Here is a 27,420-nt window from a genome sequence, read left to right on the forward strand (position 1 = left end):
CAGGATTCTTTAGACTAAAGAAATACTTTTTTTCCTGCATAGAGAGCAATCTGTACTTTTTTTTAAATTTCAGGTTTTAATATATTGAGTTTTCTGGTAATAGGTCACACTTGTATATTTTTAAGTCACCTCACTTAATTAAAACATAAAAAATAACCTCCCAGAAATGGGAGACTTGAGCAAAGAAATGCAGCCACTAAAAGATTCCCTGCAGAACTGTATCGTGTGACTTCTTTCAAGGATATAACTTTATGTCTCTGAGTGAAAAACTACAGGCACTTAAGGAGCAGCAATATCCTTGGAGGCCGCGCTCTGCACACCGTGGTTTTACGACACGGACTTTCCCGGGGAAGCAAAGTGACCGCGGCATGAAGTCCACACCACCTCAGAGCACAGGGGTGCTTTCACGGTAGGGCTGTGGATTTTAAGTGCTCGTCTAGCCTCACTTTTAGATGCTCTTGTTAATAATTCACTAATTAAAACATTTACCGAAGATCTTCTCGGTGTTCTTCAGCGTGGCTCCTCTGAGAAGCAGGTTTTCTGATCCTAACGGCCTGAGAGATACGGATGATCAGAAGCAGGGAATGGAGAGTCAGAGGAAGGCGCCACAGGCAGAAAATCAGCCTATTTGCCTAAGAGACTTCATTGTAAGAAGAAATCGTTTACACGTGGTTTTGCTTCTATTTAGATTATGCAAGTCAGCCTGAGTCCAAGCACAAGTGCGTGGTCTCCGCCCGCGGAGGGGTAAGAACACGGCTCTCCTGAAAGGACCGCGGGGTTCTAGCTCCACTAGCGCCTGCCGTCCCGGCGCGGCCCTGGCATCCGTGCGGGAACTTGTCAGGAACACAGGCTCCCAGGCCCACCCAGACCTACTGACCGGATCTGAAGGTTTAACAGTGTTCCGTCAGCTAATCGTGAGGGCGGTGGGCCGACAAGCGGGGTCCCTGCCCCAGTGCCATCAGCAGCGCCCGGGGACGTGTCACAAGTATCACCCTGACACACTGAACCAGAAACCCTGGCTCCTAACAGGCCTCAACTTGGAGGATGGCTGCGCTGGAAGACCCCCAACTGCACTGGAAAAGTGAAAGGGTGGTGCCCGAGACCCATGTGGCTTCGGCCGTTTCTGCCACATCCTCAGGGAGACTCAGCCATCTCCTGTGACACATCATACTTTTAAAGATGAAGGTGGGATGCTCTGCGTGCGTTTATAAACACTGGCAGCCAAGTTCACAAGACCCTCTGAATGCAGGTGGCCTGCAAGTCTGGAACAATCCAGGCCCTGCTACTTTGGGGGAAAGAGGCAACAACCAAGGAATTTAGAAGCCATTCCTGTAAGAACAAGCGCTGCCCTGGGCACCGAGACTCCGCCGTGAGCAGCAGATGAAAGCTCTGCGTCAGCGGTGCATGTGGCAGTGGTTCCCTGTGCTGGGGGAGTAAGGATTTCTTCTCATTTCCCGGGAGGAAGAGAGAAGTGAGAGGCAGATCCCAACTTTACAGATTTTGCTATTGACAGTATTCTCGTGATTTTCCCTGGAGGGTAAAGGGAAGGAGTTGAAAGTCTTCGCTGAAGTTTGCTTTTCACTTGAGCAGTGCATTTAACTTCCTTTACCATGGAAAGTGCAGACCCCACTGAAGGTTGTAAACCTGCAGTGCAGTCAGTGTATTTCGCTGACACAGCTCAGGATTCGTGACGAGAGCTGGAGACGAGAAAGGGGAGGGAGCCTCCTGGGACACAGCTGACGTGTCGGCCCAGGGCTGTCCAGGGGTCTCAACACGCATCCCTCAGCCTGTCAGCCAGGAAAGACGGGGGGCCCGGGACTGCACCCTGCTGTCTGCTTGTGGTACACGTACTGTCAGCCTCTATTAGCAAGACATTTACAATAATTCGTGTCGAACGTGCTTACGAAAACAAATGGCCCTATAAGAAGCGTCTCTGGGGAGTCTAAAAATAATTTACTTAAAAGAGTACCTTGCTTCTAGTTTGGAGAGGAGGAGGAAGAAGTATCACTCTGCATGGGCGAGAACTTGGATGTATAATTCATAATTGTCCACACCATGAATTTACAAATATCTTTAAATACCCAAATATTAAAAGTCTGCTGAATACTATAAACACTTAAAAAGCTAAACTAGATTAGTATCAGAATACAAAATATATTAGTAATTATCTTCCCAAGCTGCTCAGCATTTAACTTCTTATAAATATAAAGCATGAAAAGCCTGTAGAGTTTACTTTTGCAGGTTCATCCCACTGGCAACATGAATAAATCTAAATTTACTCCTTCAAGCACAAATTAATTCTCACAAGACACAGAAATAGAGGTTATTTCTCCAAGGTCACTAGGAGTTCCCTGCAGACTAGTATATATTTAGGAAAGGCCAGGGCAAGGCCTCCACAAATTCTGAAAAGCACCTACTCACCTGCAACGGATAATAATGATAAAAACACACTAAGAAGTGAACAGACTGTTTTCCTCACAACAAATAATTTCAGGAGTCTCACCAGGGATAAACCCAGGGACTTAGACGCAATGACTGCTTATTTTGCAGTAATTTTCCACTGAGTTTACTTCTACTTCCGGGCAAACATTTTCCATAACACACAAGGCAATGCCAGGATATCGGCAATCTGGAGACTGCTTAAAATTGGAAGAAAAATAATTTCTCTAACAGTGGGGTTTCTGGAAAAGGAGCAACTTCAAAACCTACTGAAAGTCGATTTCCTAAAGTGCAGACCTCAAATACCTCAGAACTCCTCAGAAACTGAGAACATTGTCTGGACTGAGAAAATGCCCAGATAAAACATCCACGGGCCTGGGAAGTGGACGCAGCACAGACCCAGAGAGCTGCGGGCTGGACAACGGTAGATTCCCCTGGTCCTGACCACTGGCTGGTCCTGGGGCACTGCCACCTTGGGCCTCAGAGTGAGACATCTGACAGGGTGTTGATCCTTGTCAACACTCCGCAGACGTGACGCCTGAGACCGCTATGATGACGCAGTGAGCAAACTCACCTGCGACCTATGCTGGTCACAGCCAATCCCCCAGCAGCAGGTCCCTACATCCCCAGGTGACAGAGCCTGTGACTGGCCCCGGTGAGGCACATCCCCTTAAATCTAGATACAATCTAGAGCCAGAGACATCCCAGTAATGATTCTGAGCAGATTTATAGATAAAACAGCCTCCAGGACATAAATCTTTCAGCGTCGTGGTTGAAGACATGTTAGTCTATAAATTATGAGACAGCATTTCTAACGGGGGAAACGGCACCCTCTCCCTTCCCCTGGATCTGTCCAGTGGGCTCCCGACATTTCCCTTGCGTGGGAAGACCCTCCACAGAATCGTGAGAGAAACTTTTCCACAAGCGTCACTGGTCTGTTACACATACGGCTGCATTCACAAGAGAAACCAGAAAAGAGATTGGAACCCGGGCCTTTAGTAAAGCAGAATTCTACTTTCTAAACCTAATAGAACAGCAACAATGAAAAACTCTTATCAGTGAAAGAATTCACTTTTCCTCTAATAAGAGAGATGAAAATCACCGAAAGCGTTTAGAAGAAGCACGGCTCTCACCTCACCACGGGGTCGTTCAGGTCGTTGTAAACATTTATGCGGCCGACAAACCTGGCGACAAAGAAGTCAGGTTACAGACAGGCAGCAGCGTGGCGGGAGGGGGAACTGGAAGGGCCCCGCCCCACACGCCCGCCTTCCTGATCCTGGATGGAGAGGTGCTCTCAGCCGGGATTCCTCATCCAAGAGCACACGGGTGTGTGGCCAACACTCTACCTCAGCCCTCCTTCTTCTTTTACTCTCTGTTCTTATTAGCCCAGGCCTGAAGTGATTTTCCTTCAAAGCTCTTCCTCAAAATACAGAAAATTATTTTTTCTTCAATAAATTTAGTTTCACTAAGCCACTTCAAATATTTGTATAAATGGCTATAGATTTGAATGTTGCTGGACTATGAAAATAAGTAACGTATTTTTGACTCGGTCTTAATTTTCAAGCGGTGATTTATGTTCTCTTTCCAAATCTCCATGTCGCTAGACTCTGGGTGGAGAGCGAGAAGAGTGTCTGGGGACAAGGAGACACTTGGGGGGAACACAGACCCGGCTTACTTGTAGAGGTCGGGCTGGGGCTGCTCACACTCGATGGTGGCATGGAGGCCGTCTATGTCTTCTTCAGTGTGGAATCCCTTTGTGTCCTGAACTGCATAATGAGTCTACAGATTGAACGGGAAACGTGAATTCACAACCAAAATGATCAACACAAACTGAGCGGCCGGTGCCTCCAATCCTAGGGCAGCACTGACCTTTAAGTTTTTGTGCATATAAATAAGACCAATTACAAAGCCTGGTTACCATATGAGAGATGTATAATGAAGAGTTTGCGAATGTTAGAGTTACAGAACTACAGAGTACTAGTGTTATTCCTATAGCTATTAGGTGCCAGAAAATTCTCCCATTCTTATCCAGTGTCTTTAACTTAACATCAGCAGGAAGACAGCAATGCTGGAATTCTTCTCCCAACCTGGACACTTCGATTTATCTGTCATAGCACTGACTATCAACTAGAAAACAAATTCAGGAGCTAAAATATTCCTTTTCATTTACATAATGCCCTGTTGTTTACAGAGAGCCATCAGAGGCATCACAAACTGCCCCCCTGGATGTTCAGGGACCATAAGCTTTCTGCGTAGATCCTCATGGGCCTCGACCAGAGGGCTCCCCAAACCGGCATCCCCTGCAGGGTGTGCAGGCACTGACTCCCGGCCCCGGGAGTTTCTGATGCCTCGGGTGTGGGGTGGGGCCTGAGAGGTTTGTTCCTAACATGATCCCAGGTGACGCCCGATGCTGCTGGCCTGGGCCCCATTTTGAGAACACTGGCCCCGACAGCGGCAGTGCGCATGAACAGCGGGCCTGCTCTGGGGGAGAAAGAAGAGAAAGGCTCGTGCGTGAGGGCCTGCAGAGGAGAGAGGCAGCTCTCAGTCTCCTCTTTCTGAGTCAAGTGTTGGACAAAGGGGGTAACAATGCAAAACAAACAGGAGATACGATCGCAGCAGCAGCAGCATTTATAACACCTGGGGGCACTCATCATGTATCCAGCACTTTGAGAAATTTCCTAATTATATCCTCACAAGAGCCCCTGGAAGACAGGTCTGTCCCCATTTTACGGATGTGAAAACTCCAGAGAGGTGAAAATGCCTGCCCACGGTCACACAGGCAGTGAATATAACCGGTGCGGGATTCCCATGCCCCTACTCTGATTTTAAGGAAAGGGCTCAGATATCCCAGCTCCCCAAGCCAAACCAAGTGCCCAGAAATGCACAGAGAGCCCACAACTAAGATGCTGAGCACAAACACACGGACGGTGGAAGTGGCATGTCGATTCCGGCATCCGCCAGCGCTGCACTAGGGTGACTGCCGTTAAACTCATCCCGACAAAACCGACAACCTGGAGACCTGCAGCGTCTGCTTACTAGCGATGCCGAGACGCAAATGCCTCCCGCGGGACGGGCGCGAAGGGCAGCCCACTGCCAACAGCCAGGGTGTGCGTCGCTCCCGGGCAGCAGGGGACGGGAACATAACCCCCCACGCCCCAGAGACCAGCGGCAGGTCACAATCATCACCTTAGCCACCGGGGACGTCCACCCCAGGATTACTGCTGCTCACAATCGATCGTGCCCGAACACTAACTCTCCTGGGATACGCTACGTGGAACTGTGGAAGTAAACACCGAAACGATCCACAGGGCTTTATCCTGTGATGCCATGAATCACCCATAAAAGATCAGCATATCCATTAGTGTCTTTGCAAAGAAAATATCTCTTTCCCACCATAGAAATTGCCTATATCCTCAGGTACTGTTTAAGCATCGTTTCAGAGCTGTAATTTTGTCAGCAGACGCCTTAGAAATGAATGAATCCAGGGAGCCAGGCTCACTTTCATAAACTCCCTGGAAGCTCCTAGATTTTTTAAATAATGAAAACCTTAAAATTAACAGTGAGGGCCGGCCCCGTGGCTTAGCGGTTAAGTGCACGCGCTCTGATGCTGGCGGCCCGGGTTCGGATCCCGGGAGCGCCCCGAGGCACCACTTCTCCGTCCAACGCGAGGCCGAGTCCCACGTACAGCAACTAGAAGGATGTGAACCTATGACGTACAACTATCTACTGGGGCTTTGGGGGGAAAAAAACTGAATAAATAAAATCTTTAAAAAAAAAAAAAAATTAATAGTGATATGTTCTATTCTTTTATGATTGTTAATTAAAAATTTATAGCACTAGCTGCCAGTACAGAATTCCATACTGAATGTAATAAATTAATTACAATTTCAGAAAATCCCTATTAAGCTCTTTTAATAAAAAGACACTCACTGAAGTAACGGTGAGGCAAAATCTAGACTCACGGTGACTCTTCACATAATTCCAGGCTAGTAAAGACACGAATTCTGACTGGTAAAACGAAAAGTTTCCAAATTCCAACCATCTATTCATTACATCCTTAATTTGATGTAATGTAATGTAATGTAATTTACCTCCACTAAATGACACAACTAAATAAATAACACGAAGCTTTTTCTGTTAACCTGAGATGGGTGGTTGTTACAGACACTGAAGGTGGAAAGAAAAAAGTGGAAAATAGAAAGAAGCGAAAGGGAGGAAACAACGTGGCGGCACGACTCCCTATGACCACTGAGGACACGGGGCTGTCAGACACGACGTGGTTCTGGCCACACAAGCTGGGGACGGAAGGACGGCCCAGATGGGGTCCCCAGTGAAAGGCACCTTACTTTGTGACTCGATTCTCCATCCAAGCTGGCGGTTGTCACGTGGCAGGTCCCATCTCCGCGGCTGCTGGAGAGGAAGACCAAGTCACAGGGGAAGGTCTCATCCTCCTTGACCATGACAATGTCCCCAACCTGCCAGACAGACAGACAGACATTAATGAAACCCACCTCTGTGCGGTGGCTCCACAGTGCGGGGGATTCTCTCTCCACAGTGTCAGCCGATACTCACAGACACCATCATGGTGTTTGTTTGCAGGAAGATATGAGGATGCTAACTCGACTCTAGAGAAAGATCACTTCCCAGGCATTCTGCCCAAACCAAGGAAAGACCAGGTGAGGTTTTGATGCCAATTTTAGATCCAGGAAGCACCCAAGTGCACTATGACAGAATATTTTGCAATGGAAACACAGACAAACATCCATAACAGGATTATCCTTGACTCAGCCCAAGCAGGACAAGTTCAAGTGCTTGTTAATGCATCTGAGTGGGGTTACTCCTGCAGGAAGGTGCTGATCTACAGCTAGGTGTTGTATAAACCAGGTGAGAGTTCTAAGAGCTGGCCGAACAACAGAACCAAGACCCGGTCCAGACCACGTGAGCATGACTAAGAAGAAAGCAGAGGTGGCGATTATACCGCAAAAACTAAAGTGAAAATGAGCCACAGAATGTTTGCCATACAGATTTTAAGTAGGACGTAACCATCACAGTTTTGTTGTCACCACCAAGGAAGGCATCTGAATGACCACTCAGAAAGGCCCTTTTCTCTGATCGTGACTTTGGACTGTGCATCTGGAAGGTAAATGACCATCCAAACCCCACAAATTGGGTGGCTAGCTCGTGGGTTCAATATCCTTCCAATAGGTTGGACGGTCTTGCTGCTACTTACAAGATGCTCGCAGACTCGGGACATCACCAAGCTTCCGGCTAAACTACACGTGGGGGTCCCTGTCACACCACATATGGTCCCAGCTCACACTGAGTGTCTGAGAACTTAAGACTGGAGGGTTACTCTCTCTCCCCCAATAGAATACGGGTTTAGTGAAATGCCTATCAAAATCCCAGCAAGGATTTTTGTAGACATCGATGAGCTTATGCTAAATTTAAGTCGAAAGGCGCAGGCCCAGAGTGGCTACAGCAACTAGAAGAAGGGTGTGGAGGAGTCACTGCCCTGTGAAGGCTCGCTTTGCAGCTGCAGCAATCAGGACGGTGGCAGCCTTGGTGGAGCACTGACACAGAGACCAAGGGAAGAGAACAGAGAACCCAGAAACAGACCCGCAAACACGCTTAGCTGACTCCTGACAAAGGTGCAAAGCAACTCAGCGGAGGAGGGACGGCCTTCCCACAAAGGGTGCCAGAGCCATCGGGCAGCCAAGGCCGAAAAAGGAACTTTGACCTAAACCTCACACTTTATTAAAAAACTAATTCAAAATGGATCACAAGCTTAAACACAAAACGTGAAACTATAAAACTTTTAGGAAAAAACATAGGAGAAAATCCTTGGGCTCCAGAGTAAGGCACAGAGTTTTGGGTTTTTTTGTTTTCTTTTTTGTGAGGAAGATTGGCTCTGAGGTAACATCTGTGCCCATCTTCCTCTCTATTTTGTATATGGGATGCTGCCACAGCATGGCCTGACGAGTAGTGTGTAGGTCTGCACTCGGGATCCGAACCCATGAACCCCAGGGCTGCCAAAGTGGAGCACACAAATTTAACCACTACGCCACCGGGCTGGCCCCCAAGCACAGAGTTCTTAATCTTGATACTAAAAGCATGACCCATGAAAGGAAAAATCAATAAATTGGACTTCATCAAAATTAACAAGTTTGCTTTTCGAAATACCCCATCAAGGTATTTCTGATAAGGGACTAATACTTAGAGTACGTGAACTCTCAAAATTGAACAGTAAAAAACCCTCATATAATCCAACTAGAAAATGGATAAAAGATATGAAGAGTTTTTTTCAGGGAAAAGAATACACAGATGGCAAATGAGCACAAGGGCCACTGGGGAAATGCACATTTAAACCACACCGAGACATCACAAGGACTGAAATAACAAACACGCCAACACCCCGGGCTGGCGAGGATGTGGAGCAACTGGACTGCTCATATGTTGCTGGTGGGGTGCAAAGTGGTGCAGACACCCTGGGAAATGGCCTGGCAGTTCCTTCCAAAACTAAAAACGGATTCACTGTATGACCCAGCAACTAACTCTTGAGTTTTTATGCCAGAAAAATGTAAAGTACATTCACACAAAAACCTATACACAAATGTTCATAGCAGCTTTACCCATAATAGTCCCAAATTGGAAAATACCTACATGTCCTTCAACTGGTGAATGTAAGCACACTGTGGTCCACCCTGCACACAGACTCGGCAACAAGAGGAAGGCACCACTAATGCACACAACGGTGAATCTCAAGGGAACTGGGCTGAGCGAAAAGAGCCAGTCCCTAAGGTTACAGACTGTACGAGTCCAATTATATAATGACATTCTTGAAATGACAAAATCTTAGGGATGGACAAATTAGAGAGTTTCCTTTTCCACCAGCCTCGGGCACACTCTGAAGGCCTGCGTCATTATGGCCCACAAGAGCCGAAGCCTAGTCTTGTAGGGACAGCCTGATCTTTCTTCTTGTCTCAGGGTCGATTTAGAATCCTCTCCGTTAGAACAGGCCAGATACATAGCAGACAGTCTCCATAGGAGATCAGTGCATTAAAAATTCAATTTTCTGCTTGTAGACACTGCTTAGGTCTATTTTTGTTTGTTTGTTTCTTTTTTTAGGAGAGGATAAGTGGCCCTGAACTAACATCTGTGCCCATCTTCCTCTACTTTGTATATGGGACACTGCCACAGGATGGCTTGATGAGCAGTGTGTAGGTTCACGCCTGGGATCCAAACCCTGGGCCACTGAAGTGGAGCACGCAAACTTAACCACTACCCCACCAGGCCGGCCCCCTAAGTCTGTTTTTTAAGAAAGAGATGTTTATTAAAAATATGGAAGACTTTGCAAAGCAAACATAGTCATTAAAGGAAACTGCATTTAGGGCCTGGGGTCTAAAAGAGCCCATTAACACATGCTCATGGTCCCCACGCAGGTGAGGCCTGTCCTCCCAGCCCCTCTCCTCTGACCCCATGACCACTAGGAAAACACTGCCAATCGAGGCTGACTGAGGGGAAGTTCAGAATCACTAAAATATCTGGATGGTGAAATTTATTAAACCACGAAAATGTGGTTTAAAAACTTAAAGATACATACAGTAATGTGTATAATTCATGAATATGATTCTGTAACTTCCTGACAGCCCTGCTCGGTTTCTGGCCAGGAAAGCAGCCCAGAGAGACGAGGTATTGCCTGGCGAGCGGGGAGGGCGGGGCGGCAGAGCAGGAGGCAGGAGAACGGCCAGGCTCCGCCCCAAGGCTCCAGCTAAGCATCACCCAGGACAAACCTTGAAATCACCCTCATCATTTGTGCACATACAGGCATTTCTAACTGGCCATGCAGGTTTGAAGATAATTCAGACACATTTAAACACGTCGTGATACATCTAATACTCCATCAAAAAAAAAAAGAATTTAAAACAAAAACTGCAGTGAGGTTTCTGCCCCAATCTTCATAAATTTCTACCTAGTGGAATTTATATTGATACGATTTGCTTTGTTCTAAAACAAATGTTCTAAAAGTGTTCCAGAGTGTTCTCCGTCTTGACTGGTTAGTGTGACCTCACACACTCAGACACCCGGCGGGAGTGCTGATCCCAGGGAGGCTGTGGGGGCGGGCAGGAAATCCCTGTAGTTTCCACTGGATTCTGCTGTGAGCCTAAACCTGCTCTAAAAAATAGAGTTTATTAAAATTTTAAAAATAGGGCCGGCCCTGTGGCTTGGTGGTTAAGTGCGCGCGCTGCAATGCTGGTGGCTCGGGTTCGGATCCCGGGTGCGCATCGAGGCACCACTTCTCCGTCCATCCTGAGGCCGAGTCCCACATACAGCAACTAGAAGGATGTGCAGCTATGACATACAACTATCTACTGGGGCTTTGGGGGGAAAAAATAAAATAAATAAAATCTTTAAAAAAAAAAAAAAAAATTTTAAAAATAAATAAAAAGTTTTTAAAAAGACAGCAGGCGGAGCCTGACTGAAGTGAGAAGTATTTGGGGAAGAGGTTGGGCCTATACCCCCAAAAAACAATTTCAGACAGAGGTTTTGCCAAAGAAAATAAAACTCACAACGTTGTCCCTTGTTCTTGTACTGCTATTGGTTTTAAGCGGCTAAACCATCAGCGGTCACTCACCCTCAGCTTCCGGCTCTGCTTTCGGACCAGCTTGCCGTGCTGAATGAAGTGCACGGGGCACTGGTTCATGGCGTTGTCCGCTTTATGGCGAAGCCAGTCTTCATAGCCCTAAGAAGGAAGAGAATCCCATGTGAGGAGCCAGAGCGCCGTGGAGGGGCCTCGCTCCAAGCGCATCCTTCTGGACTTTGTGGAGACTGGCGCTGACCTTGGGTCCAGTGCAGGAGCTTTAGCCCACTGGACGAGCAAGGCCTCGGGAAAACCACGAGTCTCGTTGGGTCTCCCATTCCCACACCGAGACCCACTCACTCGCCAGTCCTGGCGCTTTTCCCTCACAGGGATCCTAAATCTCCCACTTCATGTCCCAGCCGCCCTGTGGTCAAGGCCCCACCCTTCCCTGGGCCTCCAGGAGGCCGCCCTCCCTGTGTTCTTTCACCAGAATGAATGGGCCACGACTACCCCCGCCCCGTCCCGGGAGCCCCGACTCCACTCCATCTAACGGGAGCTTCCCAAACTCTCTCCTGTCGGGACACGCGTCAAATGCCCAATCTCGAGTCCACCGTGGGGACTGCGCCAGGGTGCTCACTGCCAGGGCCACGGCCTGGGGTCCCCGAGGGCCAGGACCGGCTCATGGCTGGGGCCGGGGGCTCCTGCTCCCCTTCCTCCAGGCACAGGCCCTCGCTGACCGGGAGAGCACGTCAGAGGCTCCACCGCCAGCACTGTGCTGCCCCCACAGTGCACGTGTGCATACACGAGTGTGTGCGTGTGTACACGTGTGTGTACCCATGCCTTCTTGGTGTCTGCCTCCCTCACCAAAATGTCTCCTGCTCAACATTGTCATCTCCAGGGCCTAGAAAAAGGCTCAGTACATGGCAGAAGCTCAACACAGACTGTAGAAGAAAGGAATAAAGGAAACGTGTAATGCAGGAAATTAGCAAAGAAAATACTTTCTAACGACTGGCCTGGACCTGTGTTCCACCCACTGTTTCTGGACCTGCCACCTGGCCTTCTCCTCCCACCTGGTGCAGGAGGAGGGGTTTCATTTTGGGGAACAAAATCAAGACATAAATAAAAAAGCAAAAGAACTTTCCAAAATTAGTTTTTACTTTCTATGGTACAAAAAATTATATGTTTTGTGGACAAAATAGAAAATAAATAAATCACCTCCTAAAAAAAGAAACTAAAAAAGTTCTAATCCTATTGCTCAGTAAGAAGTACTGTTAACACATGAATTTAAGTATATATGAACATAATCTATGGAGGCGTATTTCTCAACATCAGGGTCATACTGTACACACTAGTCCACTTTGTACCCTGTGTGTATCATGGACATTTGTCCACGGCAATTCGGGTTGCTTTAAATTTTTGTAGTTATAAATATACTCTGATAAATTTCTTTGTAACTACACGTTTGTACATATCCATGACATATTCTTAGCACAGATTCCTAAAAACAAAATGTCTGAGTCAAACATGAACAAGAGTTTTAGGCTTTTCATATGAACCGCCTAAAAGTCCTCAAGAAACTTGGGGCCGAGGCTATTTCCACCAGCTGACCTTGAACGTTCCACCTTGAAAGGCACAAGCCAGCCTACAAACACCCCCTGACTGACTCTTACTGGGTCTGGCACCCCAGGCTCAGCAAACTTAGTAAATCGCCTGACCCACTCTGCGACACCCACAGAGGCCTCACCCGTCTCCACGCACATACGCGTTCTACTGATCGTAACAAACACTGGAAATTATCAATATCAGCTGTTCCCACGTAAACTCGGACACTGCAAAAGCAGCCTGACCTAATTCTCATAACTAACAACTCTGCTAAATCCTTTTGCTCTTAAACAGGCACAATACAGAAATTCAAATTCTTTCCCAAATACAAGTTTGGGAAAAATACACACATGTGGCCGAAGAGTTTGGTGCAGAATTCTGAAAGAAGCGACACTAGGAGGTGCAGCAGGTAAAAGTCTTCTACGTTGACTAACATGCCTTTCGAGTTGGGTTTTATGGATGTGAAAGTGCGTTTGGGTTAAGGATGATGAATTCTGTCTTCTCTGTGACATTTCTCAACACATGAAAGGAAAACTAGGCGCTTGAGAGCCGTCTACATCTCCAGATGTGGCCACACACAGCAACGCACACCGCCACACAGAAGTGACATTTGTGGGTCCCATCACAGTGCCTGTGAGCACATTTGTGGGGAGCGGGGCTCTGCGTGACGTGCAGGCCGCAGAGGGAGCAGGCACTGCAAGCGTCTTCTCCCTGACCTGCCCACCTGACAATCTCTGCACTGGAGTCTCCTCGAATAGGAGAGACACCAGGAAACCCAGGTGACAGCACCTCCCACTTTCGGAAGCTAACAGGTCCCTGGGGATGGAGGGCCCAGCATGAGGGACTTTCCCCGGTTGTGATCCTTACAGAGGGACCCTGGATGTCTGACTGCTTTTCCAGACATTTCTCCCCAATTGTTAAAATATTCTCTTTGTAGGAAAATAGAAGGACTGGAAGGAAGCAAAGGGTAGATGATTCCTGGGTTCGTCAAACCCGTATTTAACACCTAACACCAACTGTGTGCTCGAAACAAATGGCATGATCCCTATTGTTGTGGTTCTCTGGATCCGTGGGAAAGTCAGTTACATAACAGTGAGATTCGTGACACCAACAAGGAGCACCCAGTCCTGGGGTGCGGGGTCTCAGAGGGAGAGGCATCAGAGCCGGTCTCAGGGGATGCAGAGTGTTTGCCCAGAAAGGCAGAGATGATAACGCGGGGAAACGCCAAGAGGCGGCAGGAGCGGACGTGGGTGGGGAGCTGGGAACCAGCCAGCCTGGGGGCTGAAGCGTGTGGACCCAAGGGCGAGGAGCACCAGGCGGGGTCAGTGAGTGGGGCCGTCCGAAGGGCTGTGGGTGCCCGCGCAGGCTCACTGAAAGCTGCAGGACAGAGGCGGCCAGACGTCAGATGCTGTTGAGCGCCAGGTGAGAAGAGCGTGTAGGAGCCAGCCAGGCAGCAGGCTCCACGGAAGGGGGCCTCTGAGCTAAGAGGGGAAGGGAACTGATGCCCAGCATGAGCGGCTGAGGCCCCTGGGGAAGGCAAGACTGAGGGCAGTTAGGTCTTCAGGTCTAAAAGCTGGTGGGTAGAGGACGTCCAGACGCGGCTGGTGAAGGTGAGGAGGAGAGGGAAAGTGACAAGTGGACAGAACAGGAAGCAGGTGGAGGGGGGAGGCTTGAGGTCACCCCTAAGAGCCAGGGCTCGGTCAGAGGAGGACAGTGGAGCGGCTGTGTGGAGGAGAGGGGGGACCGGGCAAAGGTGGAGGCAGGGAAGCTGAAGGCCACTGTGGGAATGGGCAGTCCTGGCAGATCAGAGCTCCGGAGAGAGATGACCTCACTTCATCCTCTCCACAAACCCCTGGGGGGCTGCTGCCTGTGCCCCGAGGGGTCCCAGCCAGGCCGAGGTGACCCTGGGCTGGGAGGGGGCAGCACTGGGCCCAGGCCGGCCTTGCGCTCACAGCCCACTGCTCTGTTTTCCACCACACACACGATGGTGTATACACAACCTCGATGAAGGATATCTGGGTTGTCCCTAGTTTTCTACCACAAAGACGGCTGCAGTGAACATCCCAGGGCACATGGCCTGGTCTCTGTGGTCCATTCTAAGACACACACACAATATATACCAAATGTACAGACTGCACACCGTCTATACCAAGCGTCCCTGGTGCTCACGCCCTCGACTTTATCAGATGTTCCCAGATCGTTCTCCAACATGGTTCCACGAGGCTCCCATCACAGCATGTGGACGCCTGTGTCACCACATTCTTATCCCCATCAGCTCTTCAGACTTTCACATTTAAAAGCCAATTTAACAGGTATGAAGTAAAACCACATTGTTATTCAAAATCTGTATTTCCAGATTACTGGTGAGTGAAAAATAAAAGCCAAACTAACACGAAGCAGTCATTAAATGCTCCTCGAAGTTCTGCATTAAAAAAATACCAGTCCAGACGTGCTTGTATCAAAGACCAGCCAGACCACCAGGAGGCGGATTGCGGGCACTCACACACACTCTCGAGAAGGCAGCCTCGTGACTCATTCCACGTCCTTCCTTAATCTCAAGTAAATCCCTCTGTGATCTGTCACCATTACCACTGTCACCCAGTGGCTGCCTTCACACCCTGCATGTCTCACGTAAAATATACGTTTCAGTTAAAGACTAACACCAGAAAAGCATGGCTTCATCAGCAAGAACTGACCATCAAGAATTTAACTAGAGGGCCGGCCCCGTAGCTTAGCGGTTAAGCGCGTGCGCTCCGCTGCTGGCGGCCTGGGTTCGGATCCCAGGTGCGCACGGACGCACCGCTTCTCCGGCTATGCTGAGGCCGCGTCCCACATACAACAAATAGAAGGATGTGCAACTATGACATACAACTATCTACTGGGGCTTTGGGGGAAAAAAAATAAATAAATAAAATTAAAAACGCTTTAAAAAAAAAGAATTTAACTAGAAGCTTTCGTTTTGCAAATTATCCAGATGTCTCAAATGAAAGATTGACCTATCAACACCAAAATGCAAACATCACTGGGTTCAAGAGTTTGCAGCAGAAAAGGGACTTGTATCTAGAACCTATAAAGAATTCTTGCAACTCATGGATAAAAAGACAACCCAATTTTAAAACGGGCAAAGGATTTGAAGACATTTCTCTACAAATGGCCAATAAGCACACGTAAAGATGCTCAAATATCATCAGTCACTGAGGAAAAGCAAATCAAAACCCCAAGGAGACACTTCACACCTCTAGGATGGCGACAATAACAAAGATGGGAAGAAGTGTTCGCGAGGAGGCAGAGAAACCGGAGCCTCACACACTGCTGGTGGGAATGTGAAATGCTGCAGTCACTGTGGAGAACACTTGGGTTTCTCAAAACCTCTCAAAACCTCAGTTCCTCAAAACATTAGAGCAATTCTTCCCCCACATTAGTAACCAAGAGAATTGAGAACCTCCATCCACACAAAACGTATGTGAATGCTCATAAGAGCGTTATTAACAACAGCCAAAAAGGAGAAGCGTCCCAAATGACCATCAGCTGATGGATGGATAAACAACACGTGGTCTGTCCACATGATAGAATATTATTCATCCTTCAAAAGGGATGAAGCACTGACACATGCTACTATGTGGATGAAGCTTGAAAACATTATGCTCAGTGAAATAAGCCAGACACAAAAGGACACACCGTGTACGATTCTGTTAATATGAAATGTCCAGAACAGGCAAAGTCACAGAGACAGAAAGTACATTGCTGGTGGCCAGGGGCTGGGGACAGGGGAATGGGGAGTGACTGCTCATGGGTGCGGGGTTTCTTTTTGAGGTGATGGAAATTTTCTGGACCTAGATAGTGGTGATGGTTGCAGCACTAAACTGGCTAAGAGGATAGCGGAAATAACTGAGACGCATTCTCCTTACGTTAGTCACTGGCTCTAGTCACCAGGTGCAGAAAGAACAACTCCATCCAGAGTGAGTGAGTCAGGAGCTGGCACGCTCTATCACAAAGCCACATCCTAGACCCTCTGTGTGTAGCAGGTCCTTGTGGCTAAGACAGCCGAGAACACAGACAGGTTAAGCAACTCATCTACCCCAGGACACTGTCTCTGCTTGACTCAGAATGTGAAAACCATGGCTTCCTCCTCAAACTCAAGGGGCACCTAACTACCCACTAATTACACAATATCTCTGTTTTAACTCAAGCATCAATCTAAAACAGTTACAAAAATGAATTTCTAGAACTTAGTTAAATTTTCTATGAAAGAGCTAAAACGAACCAGATTGCTTTGGATAAAAGGCGACATCATATAACACAAGTTACTTACATAGGACTTTCTTCCTTTTGTCCGTAGAATTCTTACCTGTTTGATAGCTGTGACAGTAATGACAAAGAACAGTGGAAGTCCACTCGTCACTGGACTTGTGGGTGTGTCAATAATCAACTGCAATTAAAAGAGAATCGTAGAACCATTTTCAAAAACACACATTAGTGGCTTTAGACAGATGGGCTGGCCCTGTGACACCAACACCCAATACCTGCTTCCACTTATTTTAAATCGCTCTCTTGTCACCTCACTTGATCCCACCACTAGAGACAAATTAGATGAGAAGTAAGTCGTCCTACTTTCCCAAGGCATATAAAACCGAGGGCAGTTCTCTTTAATTAAGGGACGTGCTTAACAAAGCCACATTAGCCGTGGCAAAGACACAAGCCTCATTCCAGGGTACATTTTAATTTAATTTAAATCATTCTGCTCCTGGTGCCACACTTTAATTACATTATTTGGATAATTTGATGTTGGGGAAACTTTCAAAGTCCCTCAACTGTATTTTGTACGATCGTGAAAAATTAGACTGTTCTTAACACACTGACCTATTCCCTCATTCACACCCCACTGTGGTTTTCTCTCTTTTTACTTTCTTTCTGTTTTCTTTGGAGCACTCAGGAAGCGGATAAGTATAATAATGCTCAGCATGGCTGATGAATTTCTCCTAACGATGATGCCCCCGCAGGACTGGAAGGTCAAGGACAGAGGCAGCCAGGGCCGACACGAACACGGAGTGCTCGTGTGTGTGTTAGCCCATAGGTCTCTCTGAACCAACGCGCTCGTCCTTGAAGAAAATGAGTGAAGGCACTGCAGTCAGAGGCACCAGGTCCTCACTCCCCCTTACTAGCAAACCACAGTCAATCACCTGAGGACAAAAGGTCACTTACCTACATTTACACTTGAGGTCACAGAAAAAGATGACCGGCCTTACCTGGACCAGAAATATGATAAGAAAATAAAAGTTGGCTATTCTTCTGAACTGCTCAAATAAGTTCTTGGGTATGAAGTTCCAAAATGTGTACTGCATAAAAGAGAAACAAAAAGGTGTCATTCTGATCACCTTTCCCTTTTTGCAGGGGTACCCTGCCTCATAAGTAGCACTGGATTTCAAAGTGCAAAATGTTTAGTTTTAGATACAAAACTCATAATTCAAAATTTAGAGTGTTTGCAGATATTTTATCAATTTGTTGACTACAAAAACAACCTGTTAACACAGAGCATGCACCCCAAAAGCAGCATATGTGAAAGACCTAATTCCAGACAACTCAAGGTAACAACAAGTAGCTTAATAGTTTTACTAGTAAATGTCTTTCATAAAATATAAACCTATGATCGTTAACTCAGAACATACACGTTTAGCATTTTTCCTTGATTGTAATTTTTTGTAAGCTCTCTCTGCTGTGACATTGTGACTAGGTGGTGACAGAAAGCTAAAATAGAAGTCACCATTACTGGGTGGTCCTGCCCCAGTCTGGAGGCGGCCCCCACGCAGTGGGAGAGTTCCACAGATCCACACGGAGGAAAGCCCTTCCTCCATCTGGAGGGAAGGGAGAGGTACCAGGGAGAAGAGTCCTGGCCACCACTTATTCTCCAAACCTTTCATTTTTGCCTCAGGAGGAGAGTTTCTCTAACTTTTGTGCTGAAAACAACAATGTCCCTGATGTCACTAACCTACAGCGAACACTGAGCCTGGAAACTGTTTTTACAATTCCACTGGACGAGTTTTTGCCTTTTAGTGACTATGGTGTACTGAAGAATGAGAAGGCGCTCTGCCCCCTGCACGGTGGTCCTCGCCGTCTCTCCGCATCTGAACAGCACCACATCAGCTCTCATCAGGGGGCATGCTGTCACTGCAGATTCAGACAGCTACCAGACTCCCACCGAGAGCTCCTTTAATGCCAAGGTCTCAAACACAAGCTCTTGAAAATGTAATATAATCACTAAGGCCTGGCACGGCGCTAAACTATCCAACACATCCTGAAAGTGTTTTTCACACATACTTCACAGCACATCCATGGTTTCAGAGAAAAGCTTCTTCACCTGAAGTTTCCGACTGCTTAGAGAGATATAAGGAATTTTCTGTTCTAATTTACATTGACAAGGCGATTTTACCTTTCGTGATGAAGTTCATTAATGAGGGTGAAAACAAAGGAGTGGTCCCCCACCCCATATTTTCACTTCCCTTCTCAGGGTGGCCCCAGTAAATAGGGCTGAGGAACTCCAAGAGGGGCTCTGGAGGTTCAGAAAAGAAATTAATTTTCTAGGTCCTCCCCCGCCCCGCCCCAACACCCTTATCTCCCCTGTATTGTTTGACATCAGTCCTTCATGGGCTGTGTGTTTTGCAAATATTTTCTCTCAGTCAGTGGCTTCTCTTTTAATTCTCTCAACAGTGTCTTTTGAAGAAAAGAAATTTTTTATTTTAATTGAAGTCCAACTTATCAATTTTACCTTTCATGGTTAGTGTTTGTGGTGTTGTATCCAAAAACTCACTGCCAAACCCAAGGTCACCTAGATTTCTCCTGTTACCACCTAGGACTGTTATAGTTGTGCATTTTACATTTAGGTCTGTGACTGATCCATTTCGAGTTAATTTTGAGAAAAGTACAAATCTGTATCTAGACTCATTTTTTTGCATGTGGATGTCCAGTTATTCAGCACCATTTGTTGAAGACTATCTTTGCTCCATTGTATTGCCTCTGTCCTTTGGCAAAGATCACTTGACTATGCCTGTGTGGGTCTATTTCTGGGCTCTGTTCTGTCCCATTGCTCTATTTGTCTGTTCTTTCACCAAGACCACACTGTCTTGATTACTGTAGCTTTAGAGCAAGTCTTGAAATCGGGTAGTGTCAGTCCTACAACTTCGTTCTTCTCCTTCAATGTTGTGTTGGCTGTTCTGGGTCTTTTGCTTTTCCATATAACCTTTAGAATTAGTTTGTGATATCCACAAAATAACTTGCTGGATTTTGATTGGGATTGTGTTGAATCTATAGACTAAGTTGGAAAAACCAACATCTTAACAACATTACGTCTTCCTATCCATGAACATAGAATATCTCTCCATTTCTTAAATCTTTGAAGTTTTTCATCAAAGTTTTATAGTTTTCCTCATATTTATTGTACATATTTTGTTGGAGCTATATGTAAGTATGTATGTATGTATTCTTTTCTTTTCCTTTTTTCAGGCTAATGTAAACAGTGCTTAATTTCAAATTCCAATTGTTCACTGCTGGCATATAGGAACGCAATTGACTTTTGTATCCTGCAACATCGCTATAATAGCTTTTAAGCTCCAGCAGGTATTTGTTGATTCTTTGGGATTTTCTACAGAGATGATCATGCCTCTGTAAGCAAAGACAGTTTTATTTCTTTCTCCCCAATCTGTTTAACTTTTATTCCCTCTCCTTCTCTTATTGATTAGCTAGGACTTCAAGTAGATGTTGAATAGAAATGGTAAGACAGACATCTTGGCCTTGTTCTCAATCTTAGGGTGAAAGCATCTAGCTTTTCACCATTAAGAAACATATTACCTGAGGGTTTTTTGCAGATGCTTTTTGTCAAGTTGAGGAAATTCTTCTCTATTCCTAGTTTGCTGAGAGTTTGTATCATGAATGGGTGTTGGATTTTGTCAGATGCACACTAAGTTTTCTTCACTTGAGTACAACCAAACTAAGAACCAAAAGTCAGGTGTCTTGGACAGAAACGCAGCCACAGAAATTGAGAGAGACAAACACACAGCCAGAGCTTCACTGCCTCTGTTTCTCAATCAGAAAAAAACAAAAAACCCCAACTCTGACTGCCAGTAAAAGTATAGGCATTTTCTTCTTTAAAAATACCAAGAAGAGATCTGAATTCTTAATCTGCTACCCCTACCTCAGGACAATTTGGCTACTCGATGGGTTCCGGAAATATTTACTCTTTATCATACTACGAAAAACGTGGACTTTAGAGTCAGACCCCAGTTAAACCTTGGTACTGACATTTAAAAATCCAGTAAACTTTAGTAAATTATTTAGCGATTGGGTTCTAGTTTTCTCGTCTATAAAATGAATACAATAGATGTGCCTGGAAAGAACGTCGCGAGGATCAAAGTTCTGGCTCAAAGTGGTCCTCAAAAAATTATACAACCTGAACAAACAGTACAATCGCAATCAATCTTTTTAAATTTTTAAGAAAGATATATATTTTCTCTTAAATGGGCCATAATGGAAAAGTCAGTTACTTTCCACGAACTTTTAAAAGAAAATATTAAAGAAACATAAAAGTTATGATGTAATCACAGCTTTTACGTCTCATTTTCCTGTTTCCGTGACTAACCTAGAATGAACTTTTATTCTTCATACACTTCCTTTCTAAGAGATACTGACCCCAAAATGGAACTGTCTTTAAGGCGCCCCGCCCCCCGCCCCGGGGAAACCAACCTTATTCACCAGCTCCCAGGCCAACACATTTATCACCTTAAACAAAACATTTCCCCAAATACCTATAAGACATACTCAGCAGCAAAGTCACATTAACGGAAAAAGTTCCTACTTAAAATCCCATCTTCTATCTACTGAAATATCTACAGAGGAAAATTATATGCTGTTTATGATTTGCTTCAAAATGACCTTGGGGAAGAAAACAGAGGCACAGATGAAACTAGTCTGGCCAACTGGTGGTAACTGCGGACAGCAGGTGACAAGTGCACAGAGATTTACGGCACTACTCTCTTTATTTCTGTATATTTTGGAAAGTTTCCATATAATAAAATAAAATGCCATCTTCTACAACCCTTCCAAACATGCAAGTTTTAGCAACCCCAGGACACTACGTGGATATGTCGTCTGATCTATTTTAACGTTACTATTTCAGGACTCCCCTTCAATTTCCCAAATTCTAGTCTACCAGGGAACCAGCACAGATTTGGAATTTAAAACCATTGAAATGATTACTTTATTCTGATCAGGTGCAGAAGGCCCATGCCGCAACTTAGATGGTATGCTTTGTAATCTCCATACTTCACAGAATAAATTACTGTAATAAGTTGTTACTGCTGATTATTATTGTGGTCAAAAAGAGGGTTATTAATTCCTGATGACATATGGTAAGAAAAGTGAGGAACCAATGAGGTAATATAAACATTCATGACCATTCTGATACGTCAGTGCCACACAGACAAAATAAAATGAGCGTTTCATTACACATATAAGAGCTGGTGAACTGACAGTGGTGGGCCAATGGTACATTTTTCATCCTTGTTAAAGTGTAATAATCTAAACATTTGCTTAGACTTCTGGGTCACAGTATAATGTAATCCTCTGACCTATACTCAGGTATCAAGTCCTACCTTCTGTTGTGATACAATCAGTAGAACAGTACTTATTACTGGAACCCCTGGTATCGAGACACAAGCACAGAATAAACTGGGTTTTTTCTGCTATAAGGAAGCTGTGAAATCTGAGTTGATTAGAGCATCTCTCTTTACTATAACAGCCATTTGGAAGGATGATGAACTATACAAGACAATTACTATTCCTTGCATCTCTTTCACATCACAAAAAACTTCACACTCGAAGTCTTTGCATATGCTCAGGGTTAGTCAGCGAGATGAGAACGCCTCATGAGCATCTGAGCTCGGTTCTGCCCACTCTCTCCTCCTCTGTGTGAGTCACCTCTGGTTCTGTGTGACTCGCTGGGAGTGTGGTTCATGACAAAGAAGAAAGTCACACCAGATCTACCTTTAGTCACATGGTGAAAAGAAAAACTCTAGGAGATAAGCCCTGGGGCCATTCTTCTCCACCAGCTGCCAGGAAGTCAAACAAGAGCACCTGGAAACAACCTGAAGCCTGGGCCCTCATGTACCTGGAAACGGATCCAGCACCACAGCTGTGCATGGGACAGTCCTAAAAATGCACTGGGCCAGTCACTGATATCCCGGGGAAGGCCATCAACTCACATGGAGTTGAGGTTTCTCTTTCACTTACGAGTGGGAGATGGGGATGTAAAAACAAAATTATGCCCAAATTCCTGATCACTGATGTTAGAAAATGGATGAGCATCATGATGGGCTCATAAGAGGTAATGCTGGCACTGCAGAGGGAGCGCCGGGCTCAGGGTCAGACACGTGGGTAAGGGGCAGCTCACTGGCTTTGTTCTGAGGCTCAGTGTCTTCGGGAATAAGCTGGGTATAGTAAGTAAGAGTGGCCTCACAGGGTTGTTTTAGAGCTTAGATGATGTGATTGACATGGAACACTCCCTGTATCTACTATTGGTAGATTGGTAATTTTCCCTTCTCAATAACCAAAAGTAATTCAGCTTTCTTAAAGGTATGGAGTGACAGTATCAGCCGAGCCTAATATTACTTTTGTGGTGTCCTGAGGGCAGAGCTGGGAGCCACATGAACTCTGTGCTCAAAAGTACAATTCCATGAAATTGATGAAGGAGTGCCCCATCGTCCCCTTGAGTCCAGCATCTGCCTGCACGGGGAGCTCAGGCAGCCATACGGTCAGGACCGCATCTGGTCAGTAGACAAGGCCAGACACCGCCCAGTGCGTCTCCCCCAAAAGGAAACGGGACTCAGACCAATCCCCGCTCACCAACAGCGGCACTTCTACAGACAGAAATTAAACGGTACTTTTCACACATCCTGAGGTGTTTCTAAATGAAAACAACTTTGTGCTCTAGATTTCCACGTCAGGTGATCTAAATCAATGCCCCTGTCCACCCCGCTACTGGCTCAGATGCTAAGTCCTCGTCTTGCTGAGGGCCCCTTCCGTACCGAATCTGACAAGTAATAGAGGTTGTGTTATACGTAATTTTTCCTAAAATTACACGCCATCATCCACTTGGAACTGACAGTAAGCCACTGATCCTGCCTCTCTGAGGAATGAAGATCACTCCCTGCACAGGCACGAATTTGAGAGCACAGGCTCCTTTCCACGCTGGCCTGAGATGAAGGCTGTTGAACTCGACCTTCTTCTGGGTGGATCAGCCTGATCTGCCTCCTGAAAAGAAGCTGACTTAATTCTCTTAGTTCTTCCTACTCCAGAGCCTCCTGGAACGACGGAACTTTCCTGAGGAGAAACAGCTTTGAAAAGGCCCCCAGGAACCTGCAAGTCTGTATCCAAACCCACCCTCACGACCTCCCCAGCACAGGGTTTCCTTTGTCAGAAACCAAGGAGGCTCTGGGGGCTCTGGTTCATGTAGGGCAGCTGGGGACGAGAAGGTGCCACCGCAGGGAGAGAACAGATGGTGGTTTCTAGAGCGAGAAGGTGAGACAAAGCATCTCAAACTCATCGCTGGCTACTGGCTATGGGGCACTTAGAAAAAATAAACATAAAAATAATAAATTGGCTCTGAAACTTGAATCAGGTAACAAAGGGGTCAGGAATGGGATTTAGAAATCACTGCCTTCAGTTATCTCCCTCAAAACGCTGACAAAGCTTTTATGATAAATAAAGTATCCTTCAGCTTCCAGTTACATTCTACCAAACACATCAAGAAGGTCCTTGACAGCGCCAATCAACCAGGTGCTTTGGTTACAGAAGTTTCCTCTGCATGGCCCTATCGAGAACTTTCCCTATCAAGCTGAAGGAGCCTGGGGCTGGGACTTTCAAGGCCCAAGCTTTGTCCCTGGAGGGAGAGCCCAGCTGCCAGGGGATACGTATCAGTGGCCGAGGTGCCTCTGACAAATGTCCTACACAAACCAGACACTGGGCAGCGTGGGGCGGTTTCCTGTCCCATCACCTGTACCCCGGACTCTGGACAGGTGCGCACCTGGCATATCTTAAGGTTTATTAGCGCTCTTCCCATTTCTTGATGTATTGGTACGCACAAGAGTAAATTTTTAAGAAATATGTTTGAGATGTTTTTCTTTTTTGGGCACGCTAGTGGCTTGGCAGAGTGCATATCTGCATAGAAATCATCTTTAGTGAGCTTTATGTGAGACGGCGTCAAATGTATAAATGTCGCTACCTGAAAGACCTGTTTTTGGATATGCAGTTCCTCCCGTTTACTTCTCCTTCCGTTGATCACATCTGGGCAACCACGGACTATGTTTATTCCGTTGGGATTTTGTTTATGAGCCATTTACTTACCCATGTTGTGTTTCTGGAGATTAAAACTATTATTATTATTTTACATTGCAGTTTTAAAATGAAATAATTCATTAAAAAACAACTGCCTTGAAAAGCGAAGCTTCTCTGTTCTCAAGTCTTCTTAACAAACATGGGGCACTCTTTGATAGCTCATAGAAGAATTAAGCAGGTCTACCACACAGAGCTAGATGTACAGCATACCCATGTGTGGATTAAGTAGGTCTAATACACAGTCTACACATCTTTGACACCCACGTGTAGATGAAGTAGGTCTACCACACAGTCTACACATCCAGCACACTCGTGTGTGGATTAAGTAGGTCTACCACACAGTCTACACATCCTGGATACCTATATGTGGATGAAGTATCAGAGATCTACACATCTAGTGCACCCAGGCATGTGTCCATGCCTCATATACATCTAAGCGGACACACGCGTGTATACATCTAAGGGGACACGCGCACGTATACATCTAAGGGGACGCGTGCGTATACATCTAAGGGGACACGCGCGCGTACACATCTAAGGGGATGCGCGTGTACACATCTAAGGGGACGCGCACGTACACATCTAAGAGGACGTGCGCGTACACATCTAAGGGGACACACGCGTGTATACATCTAAGGGGACACACACGTGTATACAGCTAAAGGGAAAGTTCTCCATGATCTGGAAAGCCATCATGTACTTTTTGTTCAAGGCCAGCTACTAAATTCTCCACCCTATTCTCAAGACATTTACCGGTTTCTCTCCAACTGTGTAAAGGTTGTCTCTAGTCCCACTTTCCAGTCAACGAAAACAAGACACTTCATTTAAATGATGACACTCTAACCATACTTCTTCCTCTTTGCACTGATTGCACCTAACTGACAGACTCTGACACGTATTCAGTGTGGTTGCACACAGCATCATCTCCACTTCACAGATGAGGAAACTCTGGCCTGGGGGGGTTCACGACTGGTGCACAGCCAGATAGCAAATCAGTAAGGGGCAGTAGCAGGGACTTCAAATTTGACACTATATCCACGATATTATTAAAAGAGAACTGAAGGAAATGTGCTGTGACATCTTGGCAAATCTTAACAGTGCTTTGGGGACACCCAGAGGAATAAGGAGTGCACAAGCCCCGTGCAGAATCACAGCCCTCAGTGGAGAGTGGACAGCAGCTGGACAGCAGTTCCAGGAGCAGTGCTGGTAACTCGGTCAGAAAGTTCTAGTACTCCCCAAAGGAGTTCTGTTAGGAAATTAACAGACAGGCAGAGGGCCAAGTTACCTTGGAGGAGACTATTCTGTTGTCGGGGTACCTCTGTGGAATGTAGGCGTCAGCACCAGGCGGGGGCTCCCTGTGTCCCACGTAGATGGTCCGACTGTCCACCCAGTTCTCTTCTCCAGCACACTGCGGGAAACAGGGCGGGTTAGCACGGGGCCTCGGACCGTGGGGGCGCAAGTCCCCCACTGAAGTGGGGCTTTGTTCAATGCCTGTCCACAGTGACAGGAGCCTGTGCTGGAGACTTCGGAGGTTTCACAGGGGCACAGGGCCCGGGGGAAGAGCTGGGCCCCTCCTGCCAAACCTGGAGCCGCCTGAGCCTACTCGGCCCTCAGGGCTAAGTTCTTCAGATCCCTGCCCCGCTCTTCGAGGAGCAGGCTAGCAGGCTGTTGGCACTCCCAGAGAGAGCCCGGGGAGCCTTCAGAAGCTGACTGCCAGCGGAAATAACACAGGGGGTCACATAAAAACAGAAGACAACAGCAACATCTCGAGGCTTCCCAGAGAAAAGACAAGGACGGTTAGGAATTTTGGGAAAGGTCTTCAATGAAAGAAGAGAGTCAAACCATGAGTTCAGAACAGAAAATGAACGGTTCAACCACTTCCGGCGTCTCTGCCACAGGCTTTCCTGGAAAGGGAAGATGTGCTCTGACTCATCCTGCGTGACTCCAAGTGCCCTGCACACGAGGCCTGACGTGAACGCCCCCTGACCAGAAGAACCTTCCCTCCCCGCTGGTCGGCTTGAGGGGCAGGGTCCTTCTCAGCAGACCTCACCAGCGTCTAACACTCTCACCACTTTCTCTACTGCGGTACATTTTATTGTTTTTTTCCTTTCTTCCTGTCGCGAGGACGGGAGTCAAGATTTCTAAGCTCTTTACCTGTCAGACTGGAAATCCCCACCTATTTTCTTAGAAGAATTTTTGAAAAACACCCAACCAGACTGCTGTCGGCAGCAAGGTGCCTAACACTTCAGCTACTGAAGAGAGACCAGTGCAGCCTGGTATAGCAGCCCCAGCACGTGGTCCCGGGCCGCCTCAGACCAGCAGCCCCAGCTCAGGGTCCTGGGCTCCCTCAGACCAGCAGCCCCAGCACGTGGTCCCGGGCCGCCTCAGACCAGCAGCCCCCGCTCAGGGTCCTGGGCCCC

General features: G+C 46.7%; 1 protein-coding gene across 8 annotated transcripts in view; it reads right to left on the reverse strand.

Annotated features, from left to right (window-relative positions):
- Window positions 1-27,420, reverse strand: part of ATP11A (ATPase phospholipid transporting 11A) — a 167,538-nt gene that overhangs the window by 57,327 nt on the left and 82,791 nt on the right. For all 8 annotated transcript variants that reach the window (XM_087435832.1, XM_087435833.1, XM_087435838.1 and 5 more), the window contains exons 2-9: window positions 26,286-26,408; window positions 17,866-17,955; window positions 16,968-17,048; window positions 11,072-11,179; window positions 6,786-6,914; window positions 4,115-4,218; window positions 3,573-3,623; window positions 490-554 (exon numbers count right to left, since the gene is read on the reverse strand). In XM_087435832.1, coding sequence (XP_087291958.1) covers window positions 490-554; window positions 3,573-3,623; window positions 4,115-4,218; window positions 6,786-6,914; window positions 11,072-11,179; window positions 16,968-17,048; window positions 17,866-17,955; window positions 26,286-26,408 — 751 coding nt within the window. The remainder of the gene's footprint in view (window positions 1-489; window positions 555-3,572; window positions 3,624-4,114; window positions 4,219-6,785; window positions 6,915-11,071; window positions 11,180-16,967; window positions 17,049-17,865; window positions 17,956-26,285; window positions 26,409-27,420) is intronic.

The sequence above is a fragment of the Ceratotherium simum genome, chromosome 10 (genome assembly GCF_057802395.1).
Source record: "Ceratotherium simum simum isolate JZ-2026a chromosome 10, ASM5780239v1, whole genome shotgun sequence".
NCBI classification, from domain to species: Eukaryota; Metazoa; Chordata; class Mammalia; order Perissodactyla; family Rhinocerotidae; genus Ceratotherium; species Ceratotherium simum.